Source organism: Electrona antarctica (genome assembly GCF_951216825.1).
Source record: "Electrona antarctica genome assembly, chromosome: 9".
In the NCBI taxonomy this organism is placed as follows: Eukaryota; Metazoa; Chordata; class Actinopteri; order Myctophiformes; family Myctophidae; genus Electrona; species Electrona antarctica.
This window is the reverse complement of record NC_136790.1, coordinates 27,458,113-27,484,981: the sequence shown is the minus strand read 5'-3', so window position 1 is coordinate 27,484,981 and position 26,869 is coordinate 27,458,113. Positions and strand designations below refer to the sequence as shown.

General features: G+C 45.1%; 1 protein-coding gene across 1 annotated transcript in view; it reads right to left on the bottom strand.

The window, feature by feature from the left end:
• Positions 1-15,376: 15,376 nt before the first annotated feature.
• Positions 15,377-26,869, bottom strand: part of shq1 (SHQ1, H/ACA ribonucleoprotein assembly factor) — a 34,433-nt gene continuing 22,940 nt past the window's right edge. The window contains exons 11-12 of the mRNA XM_079510311.1: positions 25,195-25,315; positions 15,377-16,506 (exon numbers count right to left, since the gene is read on the bottom strand). Of these exons, the coding sequence (XP_079366437.1) occupies positions 15,858-16,506; positions 25,195-25,315 (770 nt within the window). The 3' untranslated portion in view covers positions 15,377-15,857. The remainder of the gene's footprint in view (positions 16,507-25,194; positions 25,316-26,869) is intronic.

The window sequence follows — 26,869 nt, the reverse complement described above, 5'->3', positions numbered from 1 at the left end:
GGAAGGAAGGGAGAAAATGGAGATTGAGTAAGGTGGTCGCAGGAGATTGGAGTTGTACAAAAAAAATGCAGTAAAAGGGAAACTAGAAAATGTGATGGTTGGAATAAAATCAAAATCTTTTCAAGGGCTCTCTATCCCCAAAACATTATTCTGCCTCAGAAGCAACTGTACTCCAGGTTGTGAAGCCAGGTTGTCAAGGTAATTTTAAGATAAGAGAAAAAGATCTGGAGCTACAACATAAAGTGCCTGGGAACGTAGAAGCATGGTATGCTCTTCTTCTGCTCTCTCTCTCTTTCTCTGCTCACCACTAGATGAGATGGAATTTCTACTGTATGCACAGATGAGCACTCATGCCAAAACACAGGAATTTCAGTCCCTGGATTGGGTTGTTTGAACATAAATGCTGAACAAAAAGGACAAAAAAGCACAAAATAAGCAAGAAGCTTCAGAATTCTGATGAAAACAGAATATGACAATCTGTGCTTTTTTCCATGTTTTTATCTCGATTGAGTCTCTGTTCTTCCTTCTAGTCTATGGTTACTTCTCCTCAGAAGGAATCATCTGGCGCAGCAATTCATGGTTGGTCCCTGGGGAGTTAATTTGGCAGCAACAGAAAACACCACCTGCAGCTTTGAGTGACATGATTAACAAAGGTCAGATGTGCTCTCTGTGAAATTATACATGCGTGAGTTTCTCATTGACTTGTTAATACAACTGGATTTTCCTCTCCAGGGGTAAGAGGTTTCCCTTTGCTGTCTACTGGGGTGGTGGTAGAATTGGAACTATTCAAACCACATGAGGTAAATACCTGTGATTCAATTAAGAGCTTGTTTAAAACATGTAATATACAGTTTAGCGTTGATTTAGGCAAGCATGCAAATAAATCAAGCCGTTGCCAAAACCAATTAAAGACGTGTGTTCACTGCAGAAAGCTAAATAATTATACTTCCTTAACGACTTTAACCTAGCATCCCTATTTTACCAGCAAAATTACAAATGTCATACATTTCTGCATGTATATATGTAATATATACACCCACGCACGCACGCACGCACGCACGCACGCACGCACGCACGCACACACACACACATGCAGTCATGTTCTCACTTTTTTAGTTTTAATGGTTGAAAGTAACTGTACCCATCATTTTCCAGTGGTAGTAAAGCAAGCCTGATAAAACCTGATAAAGCCTGATCAAACTCCCCAAATTCACCAGAACACAGGAAATTACATCTACTCTGTTGAAAGGTTCCTGGGGAAGGACACACAGACCCCCCCCAAAAAAAATTACAGTCCAATGTTGGCAGTCCTGGTTAAAGTTCAAATTAAATTTGCTAACCCTAACCCAAAACAAAGTACCGGTATGTCCACAGCAGATGGCAGATTATGCATCGCTAAACTTAATTTATACTCTTCCATGACAACAAGTGAGACTGTTTTCATCTCCTCATGTGTCTGTACACTTTTATCTGCCTTGCAGAAATGTAAGAATACAACCACACATTACAACAGGCACAAACAATCCAGTAGTGTTCTTATTTGCAAAGGACTGTGGCAAAGATGTGGGGTGGGTTACTGTTTTGGGGATGTTTAGTTACAACAACACTGGTGGACCATTCTTAATACAAACAGTAAACATAAACAAAATTAACAAGCTACTAGGCTTCTAATAAAAACTGCAGTATTAAATAACATTCCTTTGAACTCCTTTGAACACTGTTTCAGATTCGGAGACATAGCAAATTTCATTCTTATTAATCTATTAATTCTTATGTAATATAATCATGACCGCAGCGTCTCGCAAGTTTCTATTAAATGATCTAATAATTTAACAATGGTCGTACTGGCCACGAGGACGTCCCACATTAACATACGTGGATGTACTCAAGAAAGACGCAGGAGTGCAAAGCACCAATAAGCTGGCCAGATGTATGGAGAACCGGGATGACTGAAAGTGACGATGGAGGGCTCGTCTGAGGACGACCTAGAGAGAGAGAGAGAGAGAGAGTGGGAGAGAGATGGTTGTTGCTCCACTCCTATTCCCAGAAAATTACTAGCTCAGTGGCCTTGTGGTTAAAGTGTCCACCCTGACATTGGGAAGTCGGGGTTCAAGCCAAAGCGGACTCATACTGTAGACTAAAAAAATTGTACCAATGCCTCCCTGCTTGGCACTCAGCATCAAGGTTTGGAACTTTGGATTGGGGGTTAGTCCCTATGCTGTGACATACCTGTACTAGCATGATGTCTAGTGGGCGTACTTGTATATCATGGCTGGGGGATGTACTGTACATCAAATCACCTCACACTACAACAGAAACAGGATAGGCCTGACCATCCAGCCACATGGCTCGGGAAGTATTATTCCCAAATGGGGTAATGTTAAAAGAGTTCCGGGAACGGTTTTAAAATGAATGTCTCCTATAATAATAAATTATTCGACTATAGTTGTCCAGATGTCTGTGGGGTTTGGGTTTAGCAATATGCTCAGATGCTGAATATTCATTTTATACTAACATTGTTCTAATACCAGCAGCAATTTTCCAGCAAGGAGCTGATTTAGTGGGCAGCGGTGGCCGAACGGTTTGCGGAGCGGTCTTGTTATCGGAAGGTCGCCAGTTCGAATCCCCGGACCGGCACGTTAAAATTACCACCGCTGAAGTGCCCTTGAGCAAGGCATTGAACCCCTATCATGAAATGTTCTATGAGCAGGGTCTGGCTGTAAACAAGCATCTCGAGCTTAGTCCATTCACCCTGGGTAAACAAAGAACTTTGCTTTGCAATTAAGCTCAATAGATGTAGGTGAAACACTACATGTTAACAAGGAATCTACACATTTCCCTGAGCTATATGCATAATGCATATGAATAGAGAGAAAACATTAGACCAATAATTACACATGCATCCCTCTAATGATTCCCTATAGGATGAACACTATGTGGTCATAATATTGTGACGAAAGCTGTCATGTGAGGAGAAACACACCATTAAGAGTTAAGCGGCTCTGTCAAGAGAGAGCAGGTTTTTACACAGCCCACTGATCCATCACGTTAGAGGAGGTTGCGGCTTGTCCAGTGGAGCGAGTGTTTGCACAGTAAAAACATGCCTAAGGGCAGTTCATGTGCATTGTGCTGATCCATGTAACTGCAATAAATAAAAAAAAGTCGCACAAGGCTTCCATTCTTCTGCTGAGTGCACTCATGTACACGTACAGTATACGGTCACGCATTGTCTGAGCACTAAGTCCAGCTCATCTGTGAAAGCCGTGGACATTGGTTAGCTATTGTGTCAGTTCAATCTGATTCATGTCTCTCCATGTCCCCCAGAGAAACCAGCTAGTTACTTTCTCTGCAAAAGTTCTAAATTGACATCATCCCACGAACTTGGGAGAATGACAAGATGCTTGTTTTCTCTCAAAACGGCGCTCCAGAATCGAGGTCTGTTTGCGATTAGAGCTTGTCACGAATCACAGTGCCGTCTGGCTCTCACGTTCCTGCTCTCTCCAGCAGGCTGGATGTGAGTGAGACTGCCAAGATGTGCATCACCAAGAAAGAGGCTCACTCTGCAAAGCAGCATCAGTGTTGGCACCAGCCACTCTAATGTATCCTTCTCTCTCACTCTTATTCCCTCTGTCTCTCCCTCTCAGACGGAGCCCATCATATTCCCATAGATCTATTCGCGGATGTCTGTCTTTAGTTGTCATCCAATATGGAATGTGCTGCTAGAGTTGAATACTGAGCAAGGTTCTATACCTGAGTGTAACATTGCTGTCTCCTAAACAAGTGTGTCAAAGCCATGGTGACTCTGGAGGGAGATAATCTACTCAAAATACATGGAACAACACAGATAAGAACAAATTCCCTTACCTTTACACTGGTTATTAATTTTGGTGGACACAAAGGCCTTTAGAATGGTCTACTTTTCAGAGAGAGAGAGTCGATAGTCAGTCCACTATCCAATGACAAACCAGGATTCATACATGTTTTTGAGGCACACGTTTTCTGTTTCTTACTTATTATGCATGTTGGGATTCGTTTCCCATGCTGAAAGAACCTATGTGCTCCTTTTTTCTATTGGCCCATTATTACATGCAGAGAAAGTTAATGTCCCCCTTTTGACAGAAATATGAATGGTTCCAATCTGAGAGCTTCTGAGCCCAAATGTAATTATCCATTCATAGACGTGGAGCAAGTGTCACTAGCAATCATTATGGTCACCCAGCTAAATGGTGAAAACCACATTATTCTTTCAACATTGTATATGTACTCAGCCTGCGTCAGAAGTGGCATGATGGATGGACGTGAGACATGGGCCGTGACGGTGGAGCATGAAGAGATGCTGTACAGAGCCCAGATGAGGATGATGGTGGAGCATGAAGAGATGCTGTACAGAGCCCAGATGAGGATGATGGTGGAGCATGAAGAGATGCTGTACAGAGCCCAGATGAGGATGATGGTGGAGCATGAAGAGATGCTGTACAGAGCCCAGATGAGGATGATGGTGGAGCATGAAGAGATGCTGTACAGAGCCCAGATGAGGATGATGGTGGAGCATGAAGAGATGCTGTACAGAGCCCAGATGAGGATGATGGTGGAGCATGAAGAGATGCTGTACAGAGCCCAGATGAGGATGATGGTGGAGCATGAAGAGATGCTGTACAGAGCCCAGATGAGGATGATGGTGGAGCATGAAGAGATGCTGTACAGAGCCCAGATGAGGATGATGGTGGAGCATGAAGAGATGCTGTACAGAGCCCAGATGAGGATGATGGTGGAGCATGAAGAGATGCTGTACAGAGCCCAGATGAGGATGATGGTGGAGCATGAAGAGATGCTGTACAGAGCCCAGATGAGGATGATGGTGGAGCATGAAGAGATGCTGTACAGAGCCCAGATGAGGATGATGGTGGAGCATGAAGAGATGCTGTACAGAGCCCAGATGAGGATGATGGTGGAGCATGAAGAGATGCTGTACAGAGCCCAGATGAGGATGATGGTGGAGCATGAAGAGATGCTGTACAGAGCCCAGATGAGGATGATGGTGGAGCATGAAGAGATGCTGTACAGAGCCCAGATGAGGATGATGGTGGAGCATGAAGAGATGCTGTACAGAGCCCAGATGAGGATGATGTGTGGTGTGTCACCGAGGGAGAGAAAAAACAAGTGCATAGCTGAGACAGAGGATGGCAGTGGAGGGCATAGTGGATGTGGTGAGGAGAGGCAGCTGAGACAGAGGATGGCAGTGGAGGGCATAGTGGATGAAATGAAATGAAATGAAATGAAATCTATATTTACCCAGGGTATCTGGGCTAAGCTCAAGAACTTGTTTCCAGCCAGGCCCTGCTCATAGAACACATTTCATCGTAGTGGTTCAATGCCTTGTTCAAGGGCACTTCAGCGGTGGTAATTTTAACGTGTCGGACGGCTGATTCGAACTAGGAACCTTCCGGTATCAAGACCGCGCCGCTATCCGTTCGGCCACCGCTGCCACAATGTGGTGGATGTGGTGAGCAGAGGCAGCTGAGACAGAGGATGGCAGTGGAGGGCATAGTGGATGTGGTGAGGAGAGGCAGCTGAGACAGAGGATGGCAGTGGAGGGCATAGTGGATGTGGTGAGGAGAGGCAGACTGCCATGGTACAGTCTGCCTCTCCTTACTATACGAACACATAGTAAGGAAAGAAGAGAATGCGTGGTTGAAGAAATGTCGATGAACTTAAAGGGGACAAGACTCACTGGCCGGCCTAAGACCTGGCAGGCGACTGTGTTTGCTGACATGAAAGCACTCAGAATCGACCATGAGGTGGCCACTGGCCATGGACCGTTCCTGGTGGAAGAAAGCCATAGTCAGGATCCAGTCCAACCCAGCGGTGCCTGGAAACTTTAAACAGATGATATGCATGTATTATTTACATACAGTTTCCCACTCACAGAGCACTGAAGCAACAGATAAAGATGATCAACAATAATTTTACTTATATCATGCCCCCATGTAGATGTACAACCCAAGCTTCTATCAGAGTTTTGGTATTTAATAATGTAAAGTTGTGCAGCCAATAGCATACTATTATGCAGTGTCCTGGCACTACCCCGGCAAAGGGAAGGCATGCTAGTATGTGTGTTTGTGGTTCTTCGACACACTCATAAATCCACAAATGATGCTAACATCCCACAGATGTGTGCAGGCGGGCCACAGTCTCTTCCTGGCTGGAGAGCAAGCTAGGAGCCTGCATTCAACTGCGAGAGATGAATGATGTGTGGGTGGGCGCCTCATTGATTTCGTGTCAGAGAGATTAGCGCACGTTAGGGTTACGCGCTCAGGGCTGGGATATATTAGTGTGGAACATACACTTTTAGCCCAAGTGCAAATCCCAATGTATCCACTGAGGTTAGAGTGCTGGTTCCCTACTCCAGTCCTTGGGAACCTGATGGGTTTTTTATCCTACCAGGTCTAAGTAGTCCATGATTAGACAGAAAGAATTACAAGGGCACATGTGAATGCAATAAACTTCACGGTAGGATGTAAAACCAGCAGTACTCATGTTGCCAGAGGACCGGAGCTGACTGGCTGTCTCATAAGCTACTGTAAATCCTTAATAACATGTTGCATCCTCTATTATTGTAAAGCTGTTACCATCGGTTTTGTTTACATAGTAATTCACTGGATTTGAAGATATTTTCTTACTCTCAAATTAGTTGTCTGAGCTTTTCTTACACAGAATGACAGCACGTGCTAATTAAATATGAGGGTAATTTAGGATAATAACGTATGGCATATAGCCTACTATACATTCAGGATGTCATGGCAAATATGTCTGTCAAATGCAGCGTTGTCCTGAAAATGATTGAAAAGGCTTAACTTCCATCTACAAATCAAACTCTCCAAGAACATGCGGGAATACAGCCAAACTGAACATTTGTAGAATGTCCCTATTCAGCCAACAGTTGTATTATTCATTATCATCTCCCACGCCATTTGGAGCAGCTTAAGGTCAGTTCAAGCAGCCACTTTGCCAGGGTTCAGAGGTTGATGGCCTACCTCTATGAGTAAATGGATCAGTAACCTTATTAACATTTATGTAAGAGCTTGATGGCCAATGTGCTCCTTTCCCTTTCAGAGGAGAGCCACTAAACAACTAACAGCCAGCCTCCATATAGTTTTATTAGCCATTAGTGCTCCTTATCTGATCTGACACGGTTTCCAGGGCTTGATATGATGTAGTAGCGATACACCATTAGTGTACTATAGGGGTAGTCTGTCAGGAAAATTCCACAAACTGCCAGTCACATTATGGCAGACAGGAGCAGAACAGGAAAGCCTGTGTTCTGTAATGCACTTGAAGCGATGACGTCCCCGTCACTCAACCCCCTTGTTCCTGTCCCTTGTGTTAATAGCCTCTGCATATTTAATTTGTGCATTTCATTAGCCTCAAGTCTTGCCCATAGATGAGTTTGGTGAGGTCAAGGAGCAACTTTGAACTAAAGCCGTGTGACACCTTTCAGACTCCTCTGTCTCCTTTTGGAAACCCCCCTCGCATGCATGTGCGCGCACACACACACACACACACACACACACACACACACACACACACACACACACACACACACACACACACACACACACACACACACAGTGTGTCTGCTCTGCTGGGAGGCACAGCAGTTTACCGTGCAGATGTAATCTACACCTCTCAACGATGCCGGAGCGCAGCGATTGAATCGCAGAGTGCCAATGCGTGACGAGCTGACAGCCTCGGCATAGCGTCACGTACGGGGATCTGCTTTCATACACAGCGTCCCAGGGGGGTCGTGTGTGCAGGCTCTTGTGATGTGTGCTTGGGGGAAATGGAGAGGCGCTTAGGACTGCTGCAAGGGTGTAAGTCTGGCCCCACGGCACATGTTGTAAGACCTAGCCCTAATTGTTCTGTAGCGGTGGTGGCTCCTGGCAAATTTCAGAGGGGGAGGGGGGGATTTTTGTCACTGCATAATATACACACATTAATATTGAAGTCAATGAGAGCACCAAATCAAGCTTTAAAGCTGCTTGCCCACGGCCTACAGCTCCACAGGACTCTTGACCCGGATTGGAATGTGGCATTCAGCAGGTGGTTCGGAGACAACAGTGGCAGCGGTGGCCGAGCGGATAGCGGCGCGGTCTAGATACCGGAAGGTTCCCAGTTCGAATCAGCCGTCCGACACGTTAAAATTACCACCGCTGAAATGCCCTTGAACAAGGCATCAACCACTACGATGAAATGTGTTCTATGAGCAGGGCCTGGCTGGAAACAAGTTCTTGAGCTTAGCCCAGATACCCTGGGTAAATATAGATTTCATTTCATTTCATTTCATTTCATTTTTTGGTGTAACGCCATAAAATTCAATTCAAATGAGCTTTATTGGCATGAGAAAACATAAGTTTACATTGCCAAAGTATAATCAAGTATACAGTTGGAGGGGGTAAAGCATTGTGTAAACAGAGCTGTCACATTACGTTGTTATACAGTACAGTATGAAATGTAAGTAGCCTACATGTTATATGTAATATAATATGTAATATATATTACAGGGTATAAAGCTTTTTGAGACAAATAGCAGCAATCTTTTATTCTTTTGCAGTGACTTTGGGACAAATAGCAGCATTTGTAGGATGTATTTTTCATTCTCTTTCTTTCTCCCATGGGTTACACTGGGTGTATTGCTATGCTAATCATTTGTCATTTGTCTAGGTGCCAAAATCAAAGCACATTACTCTTGTGTACTAGTAAGAGATGTAACAAATATAATCTTGAATCATTCTTAATGTGTTGCTTTGTATATATGCTTAGTTTCTGTGTATTGTAAATTTGAGGAATTCAAATTCTAGACATGTCAAGGTTATGTTGGAGTCTGAGCCAACAGCTGTTCGTTCTTTCTGAATTTGTTTGAAACATTGTAGATAAAACAGTCTACTGTAATAGGTACCCATGGTATTCGGTCATGTTGTGATCTACGGTGTCCTTCCAGAATTAAATAAACTAGAGCGGTGCCTGTGGGGCCTACTTGGAACGATGCAAGTTGGAAATGCATGCCCCGGCCACCCAGATGTTATGTTTGTGTCCCTTATATGCCCATATATGGAGTTCTTTGTCAGGCATTCCCAATTATGGAGTATATGCAAACGTCATAATGATGTCAGAACAAGCCAGCTCCATATGGACCCTGGGCACAGTGGGCAGGGGCCCTGTCCACAGTGGGCAGGGGCCCTGTCCACTTGTCCAGAGCCTGTGCAGTGGCCTTTTTGGCCCCCTGTGGTGGTGTGGAACGCGTGTGTTGAATTTGAAGTCGGTGGGGCGAACGGTTCTCGAGTTACATGGATTACACAGACAGACAGAGACTTGGTGCATTTATACAGATATACTGTAGATGTTGAAAGAATGAATGTTTCAGGTTTAAGGGTATACAATAAGTAAGAGTAAGGATTGATTGATTGAAATATTTATTAACAGTTTGCAGAATTACAGTACATTTCAAGCACAAACTCAATACAAAGACTGTTAACTGTGAGTGGACAACCCAATTAAGCATTACACTTGTTTACAAGAGGGTCCACCTTGTTCAATTCATCAAAACATTTAGAGACGTACAAATAGACACTTCTATATATAGTCAAAGAACAGAACAGGAATTCAGGATATATATGGAGTGTGAATGATCCTGCTTAGTAACTCCTGAAAATAAAGAACCTGAAATAAAGCTCAGTGAAACCTGTTCCACGTGATGCTTTAACTGCACGGAATGGCACAACATGTAACCAAAGAATCGATATGTGTTAAAGAGATTTGGTAGAAGAAGAAAATAAGGCCAAAAGTGAGAGAGTGAGGCTCTAATGCAGGGGTAACCAACCAGGGGTCCGGGAGCTACCAGTAGCTCGCACGAGCCATTCAAGTAGATCCCGGAGTGAGTGGGTGTCAGACTGACAGGCAGCCAGCCATCACTACCAATACACAGAATGTGGATTTTGAATAGCTCGCAGTGATGGCCCCAGACATGTGTATCGAGTCATCAACTGCAGATTTGTTTGTTCTCTTGTTTGACCGCTATCCGTTGTGAACTTGTGATACACAACTTGTGCATAATAGTCATGCATATCAGAACAGAACTACGGTATAAAAACCCACAGCTAAACAGCCTCTCACTCACTACTATACCTACACAGGCAAGCAGTCTGACTATGGAAAAATACATTTGTCTTAATATTTTGGCATTGATTATCAGTATTTATTCTTATTTAAACTATAGTGTTTGTGTGCACATGCATTGAGCCTGTCAAAAAGTTTTTTTTTAAACATAGCCTATTTTAGTGGTAGATCATGGCTTACAATTGGGAATAAAATGGGCTCTTGGGCTTGAAAAGGTTGGTTACCACTGCTCTAATGTGTGCATTTGAGTGAGAGAGTGTGAGAGAGGAGCAGAGGAAAGGAAGTGCGGAGAGATTGCGAGAATTGGTTGAAGAGTACATGAGACAAGTGGAGTCAGAAGATGGCAGAATGAAGTCTTGTTTTTCTGCTCTACAGGCTATTTATCAGAGAGGAAAGTCCATGTGTTTTGTTTGCTCAGCTCATGTCAATGGGAGCGCTGTGAGTTTAAAGAAGCAGAGAGCATGTTATTGTGTTTCTGTGTGTGTGTGTGTGTGTGTGTGAGTGCAGGCTTTTCATCTGTCAAGAGCTTGTGTCAGGGGAGGCTCGTCTGCGGAGCGGGTGCGGGTGGGGAAAGAGCCTTTGTTCCCTGCCTGTTAGCAACATGCTAATGTCTGTGAGGCATCATTAGAGGGGGGCTCAGCCCGGTTCTGTGCAGAGGGAGGTGTGTGTGTGTGTGTGTGTGTGTGTGTGTGTGTGTGGGGGGGGGGGGGGGGTTATGTACTTCATGGGGTCAGAAGGCCGTAGTCCCCTGGACACAATACAGAACATATGCTGCCCCTGAGGTTTATCTGATAGAAAAATGTACTGAAACATGTACACCTTCATGATACACCACAGCTTTAAAGGAAGCAAAGAGCTTGGCACCGCCAGACAAACTTTACCCAGTTCAACTTTCATCCTGTCAGTTATTTTAGCTCTTAGGACAATGAAAAGATTGTAAAGGTGTAGTGGCCGTGATCTGTGTTCATTTATCCATTTGTAACAATTAAAGGCCTCTACATAGTCCGATTTGTCCCTTGCGTGGGGGAGTCAAACGGACACAAAAACGCAAGGTTATTTTTAACACTGAGGATTTTACTGCGGGGGGAGCCGGAGATAGAGAAGGAAGAAGAGAGGGCCAGCAAGAAATCCAGAAAGAGTCAGCATGTTGTTTCCACCTCCCCTAACACTTACAGACTCCCTCTAGCACTGTCGCATGCTGAAATATTAATCATGTTTGACAGCTGCTTTTGCTATGAAAACAAACATAAAACAAGCTTTTTTGCCTGTTTTGTTTTCTTGACACATGCATGCCTTAGCTTGAACCAGCTCAGATTAAAACGTCAGGATTGGCAATTGAGACGGAAGTGCTCTAAGCATGTCAAATAGAAGAGTAATCTCAACAGATCTGCTTTGCTTTGCAATAACATGTGTATGTATGATTAAAAGTGCATGACATGGTATACCGTAGAGGCTTCATGTCTTCATGGCTGGATGGCACAGGTCCATTATCTAAGTCTATAGAAGAGTGCAGCTCTTTCTGTTGTTCACCAAGCATGTCATGCTTACATTTAGAGCTGCGGGCTGCAGGTGGGAGTTCCATGGAATGAAACCTGTGGCCGTATGACCTCATGCATGTTTGCTTTTTCCCCTGCGGTTCTAGTGTAGAGCCCTGAATGGAGAGTTTGTGGCAACTTATGGAAACTTTGTGGTGACTTTCTCTCCCGGCACTGGGATGTTGTAATGCATTTCAATAGACTGTGGGACATTTCTGGATGACTAACTTTGCCAGCACTGGGATGTTGCAATACATTTTGAAGGGACATGGGAACTATTTATGGAGACCGACTTTGTCAACCAATAAGAGCAGCGTACTCCTGAAAACCGAAGAAGGGACAATGGAGGCCCTGACAGTCAGGCACAGTGACCGACCGTGGCTGTTGAGTTCATTACTTCCATGGGGAAGTAAGAACTTCAGCTGCGGTGTGAAACCCAGACCCACTTCTCTACCCAGCTGGGTGCCGAGTCTCTGCACGCAGATGTTGGGCCGATGTGCAACAGTCTGACACATGCGTGAGTCCGACGGTTACGACACATGCGTGGCTGGTTAACCTGTGGCTTCCCTGTGAGGTTAGGGTTTGGGGGTAGGGTGTCGGACTAATACCGGTTGGACTCTTAGTGCGTTGGAACAAACACATGCACTCTAGTGTTGTACTGGTAGCACATCTAGCGGTGAATGGTGATCTAGTGGGCACATCCCTACATGGCTGCTCTTTGAGACCACTGTGCTCATCCATATTTTGTGATTAGGATGCCACCCATAGGTCACTGCATACCTATGTTTTATACAAGATGAGATTGAGGCCCTCTCTCATATGCACACAAAAGGCACACAGTCCTAGCATGGCAGAAATAATTTGCAGCATTAAGTGACCCGACAGCATACGTCCACTGAGGGTTAAGGAGTGATTTAACAGACATTACTCACACCAATTAGAGTGAGTCAGTCAGGCAGCGCAGCCAAGGACAAGTGGATACCGGCGCTGTCAACACACGCAAACACACTGAACATGAAGGGGGGGGGTTATTGTTTTTGTGATTAACCCATTTTGGGCGGGAATCCCTTTTTGTGTTTTAAACATTATGCTATAATTTAGCTATTGAAAAATAGCAGATCTACAAGCTCATAGCGCGCCACCGAGTGGCGCGCTACGAGCTTGTAGGTCTGCTATTTTTGAAAAATTGAGCACCACTAATACAGAAACATGTCGGAAAACATGTCAGAACTTAGAAGATTTTTTTTTAATTTCGACGTCAGGCCTAAATGGGTTAAGAGCAATGGAAATACCTCATTTAGATCTCCTCCTGTCAATGCTATCTGCCTTTAGAGATACTGACACATCCCATGCACTGACTCCCTCATTTCCATATGCCAGTCATTCCAGGCGCACAGCCTACAAATGAGCCGTAGAAAGGAACGTCAACACCTGGTTCTCTTCATGAGCGCTGGAGCTGCATGGCCGTCGGCTCTTCGCCTGCCAAGCCTTAAGCAACACCATCCAGCGCTAGGGCCACAAAGGGACAGCGGAGCTGTGCAGGCGACACAGCCGCGCAAATAAGGGAGCACAAAAGGAATCCTATTTGTACAGCCATTGGAGGAGTCAAGCCCTGGAGAGCACCTGATTCATTTCTTCTTGAGGGCTATTAATCTTTTCAAGCACCAGAATCACTTTGCCTCTCAGGAAGGGGAGAGGAGATTGAGTTTTCTATTACAATCAACTACGAGGTCCTGTTCTCACTCTCTCTCCCTCCCTCCCTCCCTCCCTGTCTGTAGGGAGAGGGGGCAGTGATGATACTATCCTTGCGGCTGCCTTCCATTGGAAATGAAAACAAGGGAGCATAATATCAGCATATTATGCTGTAAAGAGATCATTCAGAAATTTCCATTCACTACTACGGGAATACGGGATACTTAATTGAATGCTGCCATGGTGCAAGGCAGAATTCATAGTAAAATGAATACATTAATTTAAATGAATACATTTCACAGCTAAAATAGCTGATCTACAAGCTGGTAGAACTTTTCGCTATTGACCTACAATGATGTATTTATGGAAGAGTCTACCAATGGCATTATCTGTGGTATTATCTGTGGTATTATCTGTGGTACACACCCATTTAATCTCTGTGATGTCGAACTCTTTTGTCAGCTCATGAGGTGCTCATGAGGGTGAGACAGATTGTGTTGTTAATCCCATTCTTTCTCACACTCCTCACCCATTACACTTTTAAGCACCGGTAGGCTAATTAAACAAGGTAAAGGCAGCATTCTGAGGGCAGTTGGTGCAAAATAGACCTGGGCCACATTACTGCAATTTCCAGACCTCTGAGGTTAAAAAGGCACACACTCTACTAGAGTAGGAGTCTAGGAGAGCCAATTAATCAAATCCAAGTCAAAATAGTGCATACACATTCCATTAATTAATGCCTTGCAGAATTTATCAACCACATTCATTAAAATATGGTTGTAGTCTACTCTGTTGAAAAATGTCTCTCCACGAGAGTATTAATTGCAGAAGAAGAGACTGAAGTGCCAAGCTTGGCTGAGACTCCCTCGGCCGAGTGCCTTGACGGCTGAGCTAATGGGGGAATACGTAGGCCACTTTAAGATGAAAAACGGCAACGGAGCCCACTGTCACTTAATCAATGTGAAACTCCGGTGGGGAGAGAAAACCATGCCTGCAGGGCCAACACAGTCCCTGGACTGGTGTCCCCCAGAATGAAAGGGAGTTTAAAATGGGTTCGACTTTGGTGTTGTAACTCATCTCAGTCACAGGCATGATGGCGCTCACTCTTGGGAGGCTGCCTCTGCTTGGGAGGCGCTTAACCACGCCATCCATCTCGGCACCACAATACCACAGAGACCACCTGGCTAAGAAGCCATCATCACCAGTGGCTCCTCGGCTCCCTTCGTTCATTCACACAGGAGAGAAATCTCCTTGAAAAGATGGGGGCTATGCTGTGGCCACACATGATCAATCACTTCCCTCACCCACTTACACCTGAGTTATGAGCTTCCCAAGCCGTGATACCTTTTGTGCTTCTATGAAATGTAGGTCATTCGAGTCATTTGTTGCCCTCAATTACACCTAACCAGACCAATTTACCACTCTCAGGAAGTGAAACATGTGGTTTATGTTCGAAATGGGAAATTTTCCCTAACCAAAATGTAGTCAATTGCTAATGCAAACATTACTGTAATGCGTTGTCTTCAGGATGGAGGTAGACTGAGTGGCAGATAGCCTTTGCCTGCTCTCATACTGAACCCTGAGCCCCCCCCCCCCATCTCATGGCTGCCTCGGCCCTGGGGCGCTCTTATCTCAAACAAACGGCTCCCGTGCTGCAGCACCAGCACACAGCCCTCATCTATCTGTCTGACATGTGCTTCCTTGTTTGTTTTCTCTCGCCTGCTAGACACAGCTGATGATATTGAGCTGTGTCAACGGCGCGCCTCCATTCATGCCAGATGAATCAATCACTCCCGCGCGCTCCGCTCACCCCTCTTTTTAGCGCCGGCACAGTCTTCTCTCTGCTTCAATCAATGACGCTTGGTGAGTGCTTTGCCTATACAGTTTCTAGAAGGAAATGGATTTGAAACGAAAGGCAATAGTGAAAACTGTGGGCATTAATGGAGAAACAGTTTTGTTTTGTTTTTTTAATCGGCTTTAATGTCTTGCCCAAATCTATTTTATCAAATTAATCGTTGCACCCCTACAAATGTGTGCAGGACGAAGTACAGTACATTAAAAGTCAGTCATGACATAGATGTTTTTTTAAATGCATATGGCACATTATGTTACATTATATTAGCAAAGGCATGGTACAGCTTGCTGATAAGACAATTTAAGTACATTTTAATTTCTGTACAAAATAAACTTCCGTTATGTTAAAAATACATTTCATAATTTCTTTTGCAATTGAACTAAGCAGTATAGAAGTGACATTGACAGAAACATATGAAACTCATCAAAGAACCAACATACAGTAAAATATACACACACAAAACATGACTCACCTTTATTCCTACTCTGTCTGCATCATCAGCAGCACTGGGCTTACAGCCTACTGTTCAACAAGCTGCCACATACACACCTGTCATAAGGTATCTCTAAAGTCCCATAATGAGACGTTCGCAGCTCGCTCCATTAGCCGATTATGTCATCCTCGTCAAGATCCCTGTCTGTTTTGACAACTAGCAAAGGGTTCCTGCGAGGACACAGCTCTAGGAACGTTCCAGCGCTGCTGGCGGCGGCGAGCTGTGAGCCGCTTCTCTCCGCCTCTGTTGCGCTCCCGTCGTCACCGGTATGTCCGGCACGAGGCTGAGCCTGGGAGATCCACAGCTCCTCCGCAACCTGCTCTCCCAGCTCCTGTATCAGGGGGTCGGGTTTCCTCCCTGCTGATAATGTTACAGTGGTCGGGAGTGGCTGCCGGGGGAGGGGAGTGGGGGAGGCATGCAAGGGCCGGGGCTGGAGTGGAGGAGGGCTGGCCTTGGCTTTCTCTCCTCCTCTCCCTCCACCCCCTGCACCCCCTCCCTCGGCTGAGTGAGTGCAGCCTTGCCTGTCAGCCTCAGAGTCGTCGCTCTCTTCGGACGAGTCATTGCTGCTGCTGCTGGAGTCACTGCGGCTGCTGCAGTCACCGGCGAGGGTCTGAGGACCGCTGGATCTACTCCTCTGTTCTTCATCTTTCTCCACCATGGCTGCTGCTTGCTCCAGCTCGTCTAGCTCCAGACCCAAGTCTTTTTTACACCGGGAGATTTTCTGCAAAGGACCGGCCAGGGCTGTCACCTTTCTGGACCTGTGAGAGACAGTGTGTTGAAATTCTTTATTGAGAATAACCCCTTGAGATGAACCGTCTCGTTTTCAAGGGTTTCCGCACAGGAGAGAGATAAAGTTGCGGGTAAAATTAAGCTGATGTTTCAACCTAACCACCCACCCTCTCCTTTAAAGCTATATTTTGTACAGCATGGATGAGAGAAATGGAAGAGATGTAATGTAGTACAACTTCATCAGCGTGGCTGCATGTGAGACAGTGGAGCCAATTGAACGACTGCACGCCGTGCTAAAGACATGGGATAACCATCTACAAATCTAATACCCATTACCCCAAATCCCATTCTCATCTGAATGCTAAGTAGTCTGCCTTTTTCAGAGGCGTTTGGGAGGAAAAGCTCAATGAAATATGGAAATATAGATGTTTAATGATGTAGGGAGATGATGGGCTCAGCAGATAACTCCGGCATCACTCTCCTTCCCCCACTGCTGCTCTCACTGCGAGAGGTGATAAGAGACTGAGAGGATTACAGAGACGTGCGGGGCTCCATGCATGCGCACGAACAGCAGCCCTGAGAGGCTAAACTAAATTGGCTGCTGCTAGACCGAGCGCAGTATGGCTGGTGGATGCCGGCGGGCTCTGATGACTGCGGACGTCAAGAGTCTTTCATACTGTACAAGATTGTCATTTTAATGATTGTCATAATGACATTTATGGACCCAGTAGCTTCTTGAGTGGCCACCAAGTATCAGAAGCTCCTTTTCAGGGAGATTTTCTTGGTATTCTGTGGATGCTGCACATCAGGGGAAAGCTGCACGCGCAATATGAATTTTAAACAGCCAAGTCTGGGATGATCTAGTGTTTTCAACATTTCTCTTGTCAGCTTCATCCAACAATCACGGCCCAGTTGAGGAAAATACCTAAACAAGAATAAATCCTTGGGGATCATGAGAAGTCGAGACAACCTTGAATGGCCTACGGTGGTGTAAAATACATGAGTGCAGTGCCGTCAATAAGTCTGGACCAAAAAACACCCAAAAGCAAACACCCTGAAGCTATATTCTCCCCTTCTACAAGATATTAAGATAGCATACACTCACAAAGCAGTTTATTAAAGAATGTGTCCTTTGCCGGGGCTTACGTTTTACAGAAGCAGAACATATTCTTTTATTTATTGCGTTTTATAAGGCGCCCCCTTCAAGTTAAAGAAATATGGTTTACATTTACAATAAGGGCCTTCCTTGCACATTATTATTGTTACATGATGCTTACAATTTGAGCAGTTGCTATCCGTCCTGGCAGGTGACGTTAAGTTTAGCGAGCAGCCAAATTATTACCATGGGAGCAGGGGGAGCAGGCATTGCATGGCACAGCCCACATCCATCAATGTGTAAGGTGTGTGAGGACAGTAGAGGTAGCGTATCCTTCCACCATTCACTTCCTTGCTACTAGAGGAGTGTAAGGTGTGTGAGGACAGTAGAGGTAGCGTATCCTTCCACCATTCACTTCCTTGCTACTAGAGGAGTGTAAGGTGTGTGAGGACAGTAGAGGTAGCGTATCCTTCCACCATTCACTTCCTTGCTACTAGAGGAGTGTAAGGTGTGTGAGGACAGTAGAGGTAGCGTCTCCTTCCACCATTCACTTCCTTGCTACTAGACTAGAGGACAGTAGAGGTAGCGTCTCCTTCCACCATTCACTTCCTTGCTACTAGAGGAGTGTTCCTGCCACTCTCTCGCTGGACCAATTAACCCACCACGATGGCTCCTTACTAATACCACACAGCCCTAACGAGCTCCCTCACTCTGGGGAGGAGAAAGCATTTAAAGGAGTTCGTAACGGAGAGGGGCTGTATGTTCATTTAAGACCTCAGGAGGGACTGTGTAAACAGATCGCATAGATTGTGCTGAATCCAAAGAACTCTCATTCTCTGGATAAGCTAGGGGGGGAAAAAATGGAAAAGAAAACGAGAGGGTGGGGGGATGGGCGGGTTCCCCGGGGGGAAAAGAAAAAGAAACAGGCACAATGACCCTGAATTCTTGAACCACCCCACTGTGAACAACCCGTGGTGAGCTTGACGTGGGACAATTTGGTGAAAAAAGGAGACCAAATCCGTAATGTAAGCTACACTTATGATGAAGAAGATGTGATACCGTTTGTGTGAGAGAGAGAGAGTGTTTGTGTGTGTGTGTGTGTACAGTCCTGGCTATCTCTTTAAAGTTCCTGTGAGAACTTCCTGCAGTGGATCTGGGACCGTGGGGTGTCCTGCAGCACTGCCAGTTCAAAGACGGCACAATATTCTCTTCTCCCCCGTGGGAAGTCATTATTGAGTTAGCATTGGAGAGGCGCGCTTGTTTTTTTTCCTCCCCTCCCTCACTCTGTGGTGGGAGAAGCAGCGCCTGCGGTGAATACAAAGGCTCCTTCGATGAGGGGGAGGGGGGTGGGTGATGTTGTACACAATCCAGTCATTACTACACCACTGTTGTGGCTTGCCGTCATTAAACTGAGGAGTGGTGGCTTTTTCAAGGTTGGAAATCTTCTGCCGACAGAACGACGCCTCTGTCTGCCAGACAGAGTCCTTGAGAACAAGGAAGAGTGTGTGCGTGCGCGTGTGTGCGCGCGGCGTGCGTGTCTCCTGCCTGTGAAGAAGCCACGGTACATAACATACTACAGTTTTCTTTTCTTTCATCAGGCTTGTGTTCAATGAAAGAGTGACTCATTCAACGTGTCTCTGTTCTTCAGGCGTCGCAGATAAAGCTCCTTTTCAGAAGTATAAATGTGAAATAAGAGCACAGCTACAGCATCATTCAATGGTGGATAAGCCACCGGGCAGGTGTGAGAATGTCAGCTTGACTGAATACCTAACTGGTCAAAAGGTGCTGGACTGCCGTTCTGATCCCAGACATGCGAAGCAGAGACGCATTCACTGACAGACTATAGAAATCTTCATATAAATAAAAAATGCTGACATTTTTTACTCTGATGAAAATGCAATGGATCTCATGACCGTGACAGTGAGTACATGTAGGGTACATCTTGAACTTTATGCCCAAACCTGACCTGACTTAAATTAAAGCTGTTGATCACTGTTCATGTAATTGCCGGGGTTTGGCACGATTGCTGGGGTTTGGCTCATAAATAGTGTTGAAGAATCCCAGGCATAATTGATGATTAAAAAATGATTCAGTCTGGTTTGCGCTCACAAAGACCTGGAGGCTTGTGTTTCAACAGAAATATTTCAGATTCCTGCTGGGCTTGGCTTGGACTTTCCAGACCTGAGGAGTCAAACAGTGGGATGAGGGAGTACTGTATGTACGTAGTCTGCACTCCCAGATAGGTTTAGATTTCTACAAGATTGCTCTCGCTGTCTCCTCTCTTTCCTGTTGGTTTAAAATGTCAAAAAGCAGCTCTTTTCTCTATTCATCATACTCAAAAAGTTGCAGTTTCTCTCGAAAACCAAGGAAGAGTGCGTACGGCCGTACGTCCGATTTATCGGCACAAGATCAGTGATTGGCCAAATTAGAAAAAATGTATCGGCTATTTTATGATTTCTTGTTTTAAAAGAGAGGTTGTGTGAGTGTTCAACTATTTGGGTGCCAAGTACGAGATCTTCTGTCTTTTTCATCCAAGGCTCTGAGTGCCAAATACAAGAAAGACGAGATTTTAGGTTTTCAGTGGTTTACGATATATGGCGCCCGCGCACCATGTGAGTCACCATTTGACTGTTCGCTAAAAAACAGCTCGCATCCACTCTCATTCTATAGGATTTTCAATGGAGAATAAAGGAATGGCACGGCCGGTTGACTCACGGAACACCAAGCGAACGGCACTCTAATTATCGGGGGATAAATCATAGTAGTGGACATAAATATTCTGTGACTACTTAAAAGGTAAGGACAAATAGAAAATCTGGCACGGGGTGAATTTAATAATCATTTAAAACTAATCTATTCAATTTATTTAAAAAAAGAATAAAAAAAGAAAAATAAATCCAATCAATTTAGGGAGAAAACTTAAATCTTTAATTTTTTCTTTCAAATTGTTTTAAAAGTAGAAATAGCAGTGAGGAATAGCTCACAATACGCCACAATGTCTTGTGAGCTTGTATATGGCTTTTCGCTATTTTTGTGCGACAAAAGTATTATCTTATATTAGTGTGCGGCTTAAGTGGTAATTCAGACTGACCGATTTGGTCAGTACTATAGACGAATAACAGTTTAAGTCCACACTAATTATCCATAATGTATAAATGATGGATAATGGGTCAGGACAACTAGGCCTTTTTGTGGAGGGGTCAGAATAAAATGTGGACTGTTATTCGTCTATAGTTTTTCACGTTGATTTTTTGATATACAATCACTACGAAAATAATTGCTAGTTTAATAAGGGGAAAACTTAATCAAACCACAAGTCTATGTAAAGACAGTGTCATCATAATGGTTACAATAACACGGGTAAGACCATTCTAAGAAGTGTCAGTAGCACAGATACTATTAGTAGCAAAGAGTAAACATTTTCTTTAAAAACAAAAGAAAAAACAAATCCAGCATTAGCCCCCAAAACAATCATGAACAGACCACCCCTAGCTCCAGCCAGTCATAAGTAGTTCAAATAATCTCATATCCAAAACTAGCCATTGGCTCCAAAATACTGTATTTCTTGGGGGGGACATTGCTTCATTCATGCTTGCATCATTACTGTCCTACTTATGCAAACAGGGTGTGTAAGTGCGTGTGCAAGATGGTTGTGTGTGTAACCAGACAAAAGATGGCGAGACCTCATGCGGAGAGGAAATCTGTACTACTTATCCCTGTTAGCTGGGAGACACTCGTGTCTTTGTTCTGCCCAGCGGGGCTCTAGGATCTTCTGTCTCTGTGCTAGAGGCGCACACATCGGATAAACGCCGGTCTGCTATCTGAAACATCAAAGACTCTATAGGACACATGTCTGACAGATGTGATGCTGCCTAGTAGTCCGAGAAAGACCTTCACAAACAGCGCCTGCTGCGCAGTCGAGGGACAACCATGGAAATAGCCCGTAATATTAAATCTTTATTCTGGCTAGGTGACCCTGGGAAAAATAAAATCAGGGTAGCGAGTGTCTAGTGCTTGGTGAATTGACCAGCCAGGCCAGGCAGAGGTATATAAGTACCCAAGTACATTCTACAGGCGTCTGTCTATCCATGGGGCTTAACTGACACACTGACCACCCCTGGCTTGACCCCTGGTCCCCAGGACGATCTTCGTTGTTGGAGGAGCAGAGGGTTCTTTCCTGTGGGGTAACCTCCCCTCCCCCTCCCCCCTCTCTTTCTTTCCTCAGTGCTGTGGACAACTCTCTCCTCTGGCCTTTGTCATACACAATACAGGAGATGAATGAGAGGAGGGGGTTTGAGAGAGAGAGAGAGAGAGAGAGAGAGAGAGAGAGAGAGAGAACCTGGGAGACTCCCAAAAAGAAAGGTTTGCCAAGTGTGTGTTGTTTTCATTGGGCATTGACATTGTATATGACAAGACATTTTAATGTCTTTCTATACAACACTTCCATTGTTCAGGGCCTCACATAGATGGTGTTTTTGTGTGCAATCAAATCACCCCCCCCCCCCCCCCAAAAAAAAAAAACAAAAAAAAAAAATAGTACATAAACAGAAGCTGAATATTACACTAAATGTTTTTATTTGGGTCAAGGTTGATTTGAACTATATGTGTAGTTTTGATACTCAGATGATTTGCCACCTTCCTGGTGTGTAAAGACCTTTATTTGAAATTGCCACATTCATGCATTTGCATATATGCTCATATATTTAGTGATCAGAAAAGAGTCAACACTAAGAGCTAACAATAAAGTGTGCTCTGTCCATACCTACATGCTCCATCGTGGGAGTAAATAAAACCTAAGCAAACTGATCACATTACCATGGTGTTTTTGCTCTGGAATTTAATTGACCCAATTAAAGATTGTGGTAGATAGTAAATGGAGGAGGCGTGAAGTGAAAGAAGAAGTTCAAGCTCTACCGATTCAACTGCGGTGCAGTAATACAACAGCAGTATTATGGGGCTTTGTCGATGCTGGCCACCATGAATCTACACTGGCTTCTGTCCAGGCCATTTTGATAAAAAGGGAAGAGTGAGCGAGAGAGAAAATGAGGAAAGTGGCTTTTTCTTTGCAGTCCAGCAACTCTGCGGGGGCTTTGGCATCCGAAGACTGAAAAAGCACACGCAGAAACTAATGGAGTAGAGAGGCTGCTGCTCCATTTGGAACAACAATTCGCTCTGCTATTCAGACATAATTAGGAACTGGAAGGGTGTGGGAGGTTAAAGTTGCCACAGTTTCCACAAAGGAAGTGTGTGAGGAATTTTGGAACGCTCTCCGGTGTAGTAAACAAATAAAGCGCTCGGTGTCACTGAGACAAGGTGAAATAGGAGTAATTTGATGCTCGATCGGACTCTTCATTCCAGGGGCTGTGGGGTCAACTTTCTCGCTGTATAGGCTATGTGTGCCGAGTTAGAAGGGAAGGCCTGCCCCCACGTTCTAAATCACAGTGAAGTCTTTATGAGGCCGTAAATTTGAGGCTGATGTCTCAGCAGTCAGAGGAACTTTAGGAGTAGAAATGCATGTGGGACAAGGAGGAGATGGCATAAATCAAAGCCCCCAGTCGGCAAACACTCATTAATCGGCGTGTCCATCATCTGCGACTGATCACGTCTTTCCTTGTCTGAGTATAGGGAGCGATGAGATACAGGACCGCGGTGGGGGTATAGATTACACCTCATCTTACCGAACCACACTCCCAGAGACGACTCAGCTAAGGATGACAAATCCTGTGCGGGGGGGACGGGGGACGACACACATCTCACAGTGAGGGAAAGCAATGCTTATACAATCTGTCATCAAACCTGTCAGACGCACAAAGGAAATGCCACAACAAACCACATTCGTGTGATAGCGGACCGCATTCTTCTCAAGAGCTATTGGCTTCAAGCGAGGCCCTCTCTCTTTTGCAACTTTGCATTTTGACAAGTCTCTGCTATCATACATGCGATAGCCTACCTCCTCTCATACCATATCACAGTTTGAGAACAATGGAGCTGCCAGAGTAAGCATGGCATTTCTAATGTACAGTAGCTGGAAGAAGAGCCCATACTGTGACAGCTATGGTTGTGTCCCAAGTGCCCAGAAGGCGATAGACAATGCTTTCAGAGGGATTCAGTGACTCTGTGTAGTTTTTGTATTTTGCCTACTCAACAGCTGATATAACACATATCGAGGGAAGAAGCAACAATGCCTTTTGGTTTGTTTATTGAATGGGGCGGGGAAAAAAATGTCTAAACAGTGAAAGGAAATGTAACCAATTCAATTACAGGTCACTGCTACGAGAGCGCAGGCTAATCCATTTAATGATTGATGTGGCGTGTGGTAGGAGTCAGCATGTTAGGTCAAGCTGACATTTAGCTCTACCCACAGCAGGGGAGGGGAGGGGATGGAGAAACACTCAACCTCAGGTGCCCTCCTCTGCCGTCTCATCTCCTAGACGGGGGCTGAGCCGAGAGAATGATTGAGCTTTTCAGTGGGCTGACAGCGATGCAGCAAGCCGAGACAATCACACAGAGCAGAACAAAGAGGCTGCCTTGCCCATATACTTGCCCCTCTTCTATTCTGTCCACCTCTCCCTTCGTCTACTGTGGCAAAAGAGATAGACAGAAGGTCAGACCACTGAATCCGGTTTGAGACATTGATTTCTAAAAGTGTCTAATGTCTGTAGCCTTTCTTGTTCAAGGTAGAATTCAGACTTTGCTGGAAAATATTGTAGAAGTCAGAATGTGAGGGGTTTTGGGGGTGGGGGCCGTGAATCCCTGCAGACTTCTTTTTATCGTGCCTCCATCTGGGCGCTGGGCCTACAACATCAGGCACACATTTTTCAACTGGGATCTTTCCAAATGAGCACACCACTTGGCTGAACGCTGGCCAAGAGTAAAATACAGCTCATTACTGAGTAATGTGCTTGCAGGCTCACATTTGAGATGTGTAAGTAAATTGTAAAATATGCACTGGGGCAAAGTAGTAGAGCCGGTGGACCCTTTATCATTTAGGAAGGAACTGTTCAGCGTGTAATAGAACACTGCACCCACACAAGGAGGCAAGAAGACACGCATCAGTGCACACTGCTGGATAAGCCTCATATGGGGTGAATGTGCTGGACGTCTGACGGAGACGGGTTCACCTAAGACTCTTTAAACACACTTTTGACACAAGGATAATGGATACCTGAGAGATTGCATCTCTCACCGGCTTGGCCATTCAATTGGCCCCGCTGTGACAAATGACTCCGTTAATCCTCTCCTACCCCAGAGCACTGATGCATCATTGGGACAGAGAGGCACTTCCCTTGGCCCTGGAGGTAATTCTCTGAGATGAAGGTCTCTGAGGTGTGTGTGTGTGTGTGTGTGTGTGTGTGTGTGTGTGTGTGTGTGTGCGTGTGTGTGTGTGTGTGTGTGTGTGTGTGTGTGTGTGTGTGTGTGTGTGCGTGTGTGCGTGCGTGCGTGTGGCACTGTCTGAGTATGTGTGGGCATGTTGCGGTATACATGTCTTTGCATGTTGAGTGTGTGTGTGTGTGTGTGTCTCTCTCTCTCTCTCTCTGTGTGTGTGTGTCTCTCTCTCTCTCTGTGTCTCTCTCTGTGTGTGTGTGTGTGTGTGTGTGTGTGTGTGTGTGTGAGAACTTACTTGACCCTCTGGATCCAGATGCAGTAGTCTGTAATGTAAAGGTCATTCAATATGTAGGCTGGATCATTCTCCCTAAAGGTTTTGTGGATATCCAGGAGGCATTTCAGGACACAGGCTTTTCCTGGGCAGAGAAAAAGACATGGTAGACAAAAACAGTGTTATTCACACTGTGTTATTCCTTATTAGTAATGCCAATGCACTCCAGCGTGGCAGACTGTGTTCAGGCAGACAGTGACTTGCAGTGTGCATTGTGCCATACATAAAAGCCAAAGATAAAGAAGAAATCACAAGCTGGAGTGTTATTTGATCCGTACCACTTAATGAAAGCTTGTACTTGGAGGTGGTTCAATTGTGTGAAAAAAATGATTTATCATTGAATCATCTTCAAATTTGTCCACCATTAACACCTTGAGGGCCCAGGACGGAGGTCCTGTTCGAAGCCTGTCGATTCTGTATTTGTTGTCCAAGGGTCAAAATATCCTTGAACAAGACTGCTTGCGAATTCACTCCAGCGACAAAACTAGTTTCAACTCTAAAGAAAGTCTTAACTGCAGTCCATTTATTCTGAAAAACGACTTCTTGTCCAGACTAGAAAAACAGCCACCACCACCACAACACTGTTCACGCCAATCAGGACTATAAATATAGCACCGGGAGATGACTGACACTAGACTGAGGGTCAGAGAGAACACTCTTCTCCACCAGAGACATTCCAGCCCAATCAAAACAAACAGCACACTTGCAGCGAGGAAAACCTTACACAAACATTTATGGTTCCCATTTGAGCCACGGGGCAGTTGGAAGGGAACTGGAGTGCCTCCACCTGGATCCAGCTCTGAGAAGAACCATGAGCACTTTGAGCAGTGTGGAACGCATCTCTGCCGAGGTTTGATTTCCTCCTTTCAGGAAAGAATTTGCCCCGTTTTATCACAGAGAATCTTTTCCTGATCATGTTTGTTTATTTTTTCTTCACAAGGACACAAGTGCCGTGGCAAAGGAAACACTGCCGTGGCATTGCCGGTAAATGCACTAGCTCCTTCTGCTGGAGGGCTGGTGGCACCGGCACCACCTCTATAGGCAGCTTTACTGAGGTTAGGGTCCGTTTTACTGAGGTTAGGTTAATAGGGACCGTTTTACTGAGGTTAGGTTTAGGCAGCGAAGGCAAACAAAGCTATATAGTCAGCTGCCTATCCAGGCTATCCTCCATACATCGGGCTAGCAGCTCACCAGTACTCTCCACCTCTGCGTCTTTCTTCAGTACATCTATGTAGGTATTAGATGTGGGATGCCATTGTGATTGATGCCTGGGTGTTTTCTGGCTGAGAGCTCCTGGTATCTAGGCAGTGACTACTGACTGGACAGCCTCATTCTCATGTATGCTAGTATCTTTTTACTCACCCAATCCCCATTGGGTGTAGCTAGCACCCATACATACCCACACATTCAAGGTCGTAAGAACGGACTGGTGTAGCTAGCACCCATACATACCCACACATTCAAGGTCGTAAGAACGGACTGGTGTAGCTAGCACCCATACCCACACATTCAAGGTCGTAAGAACGGACTCAACAGGCGCTGTCTGAGAAGAATCTGAGCTTAATAGTTCGGGGCGAGGTTGGACTTCCACACACTTCATGACATTCAGAGGCATGCGTTCCAGCAATTTCCACACTTG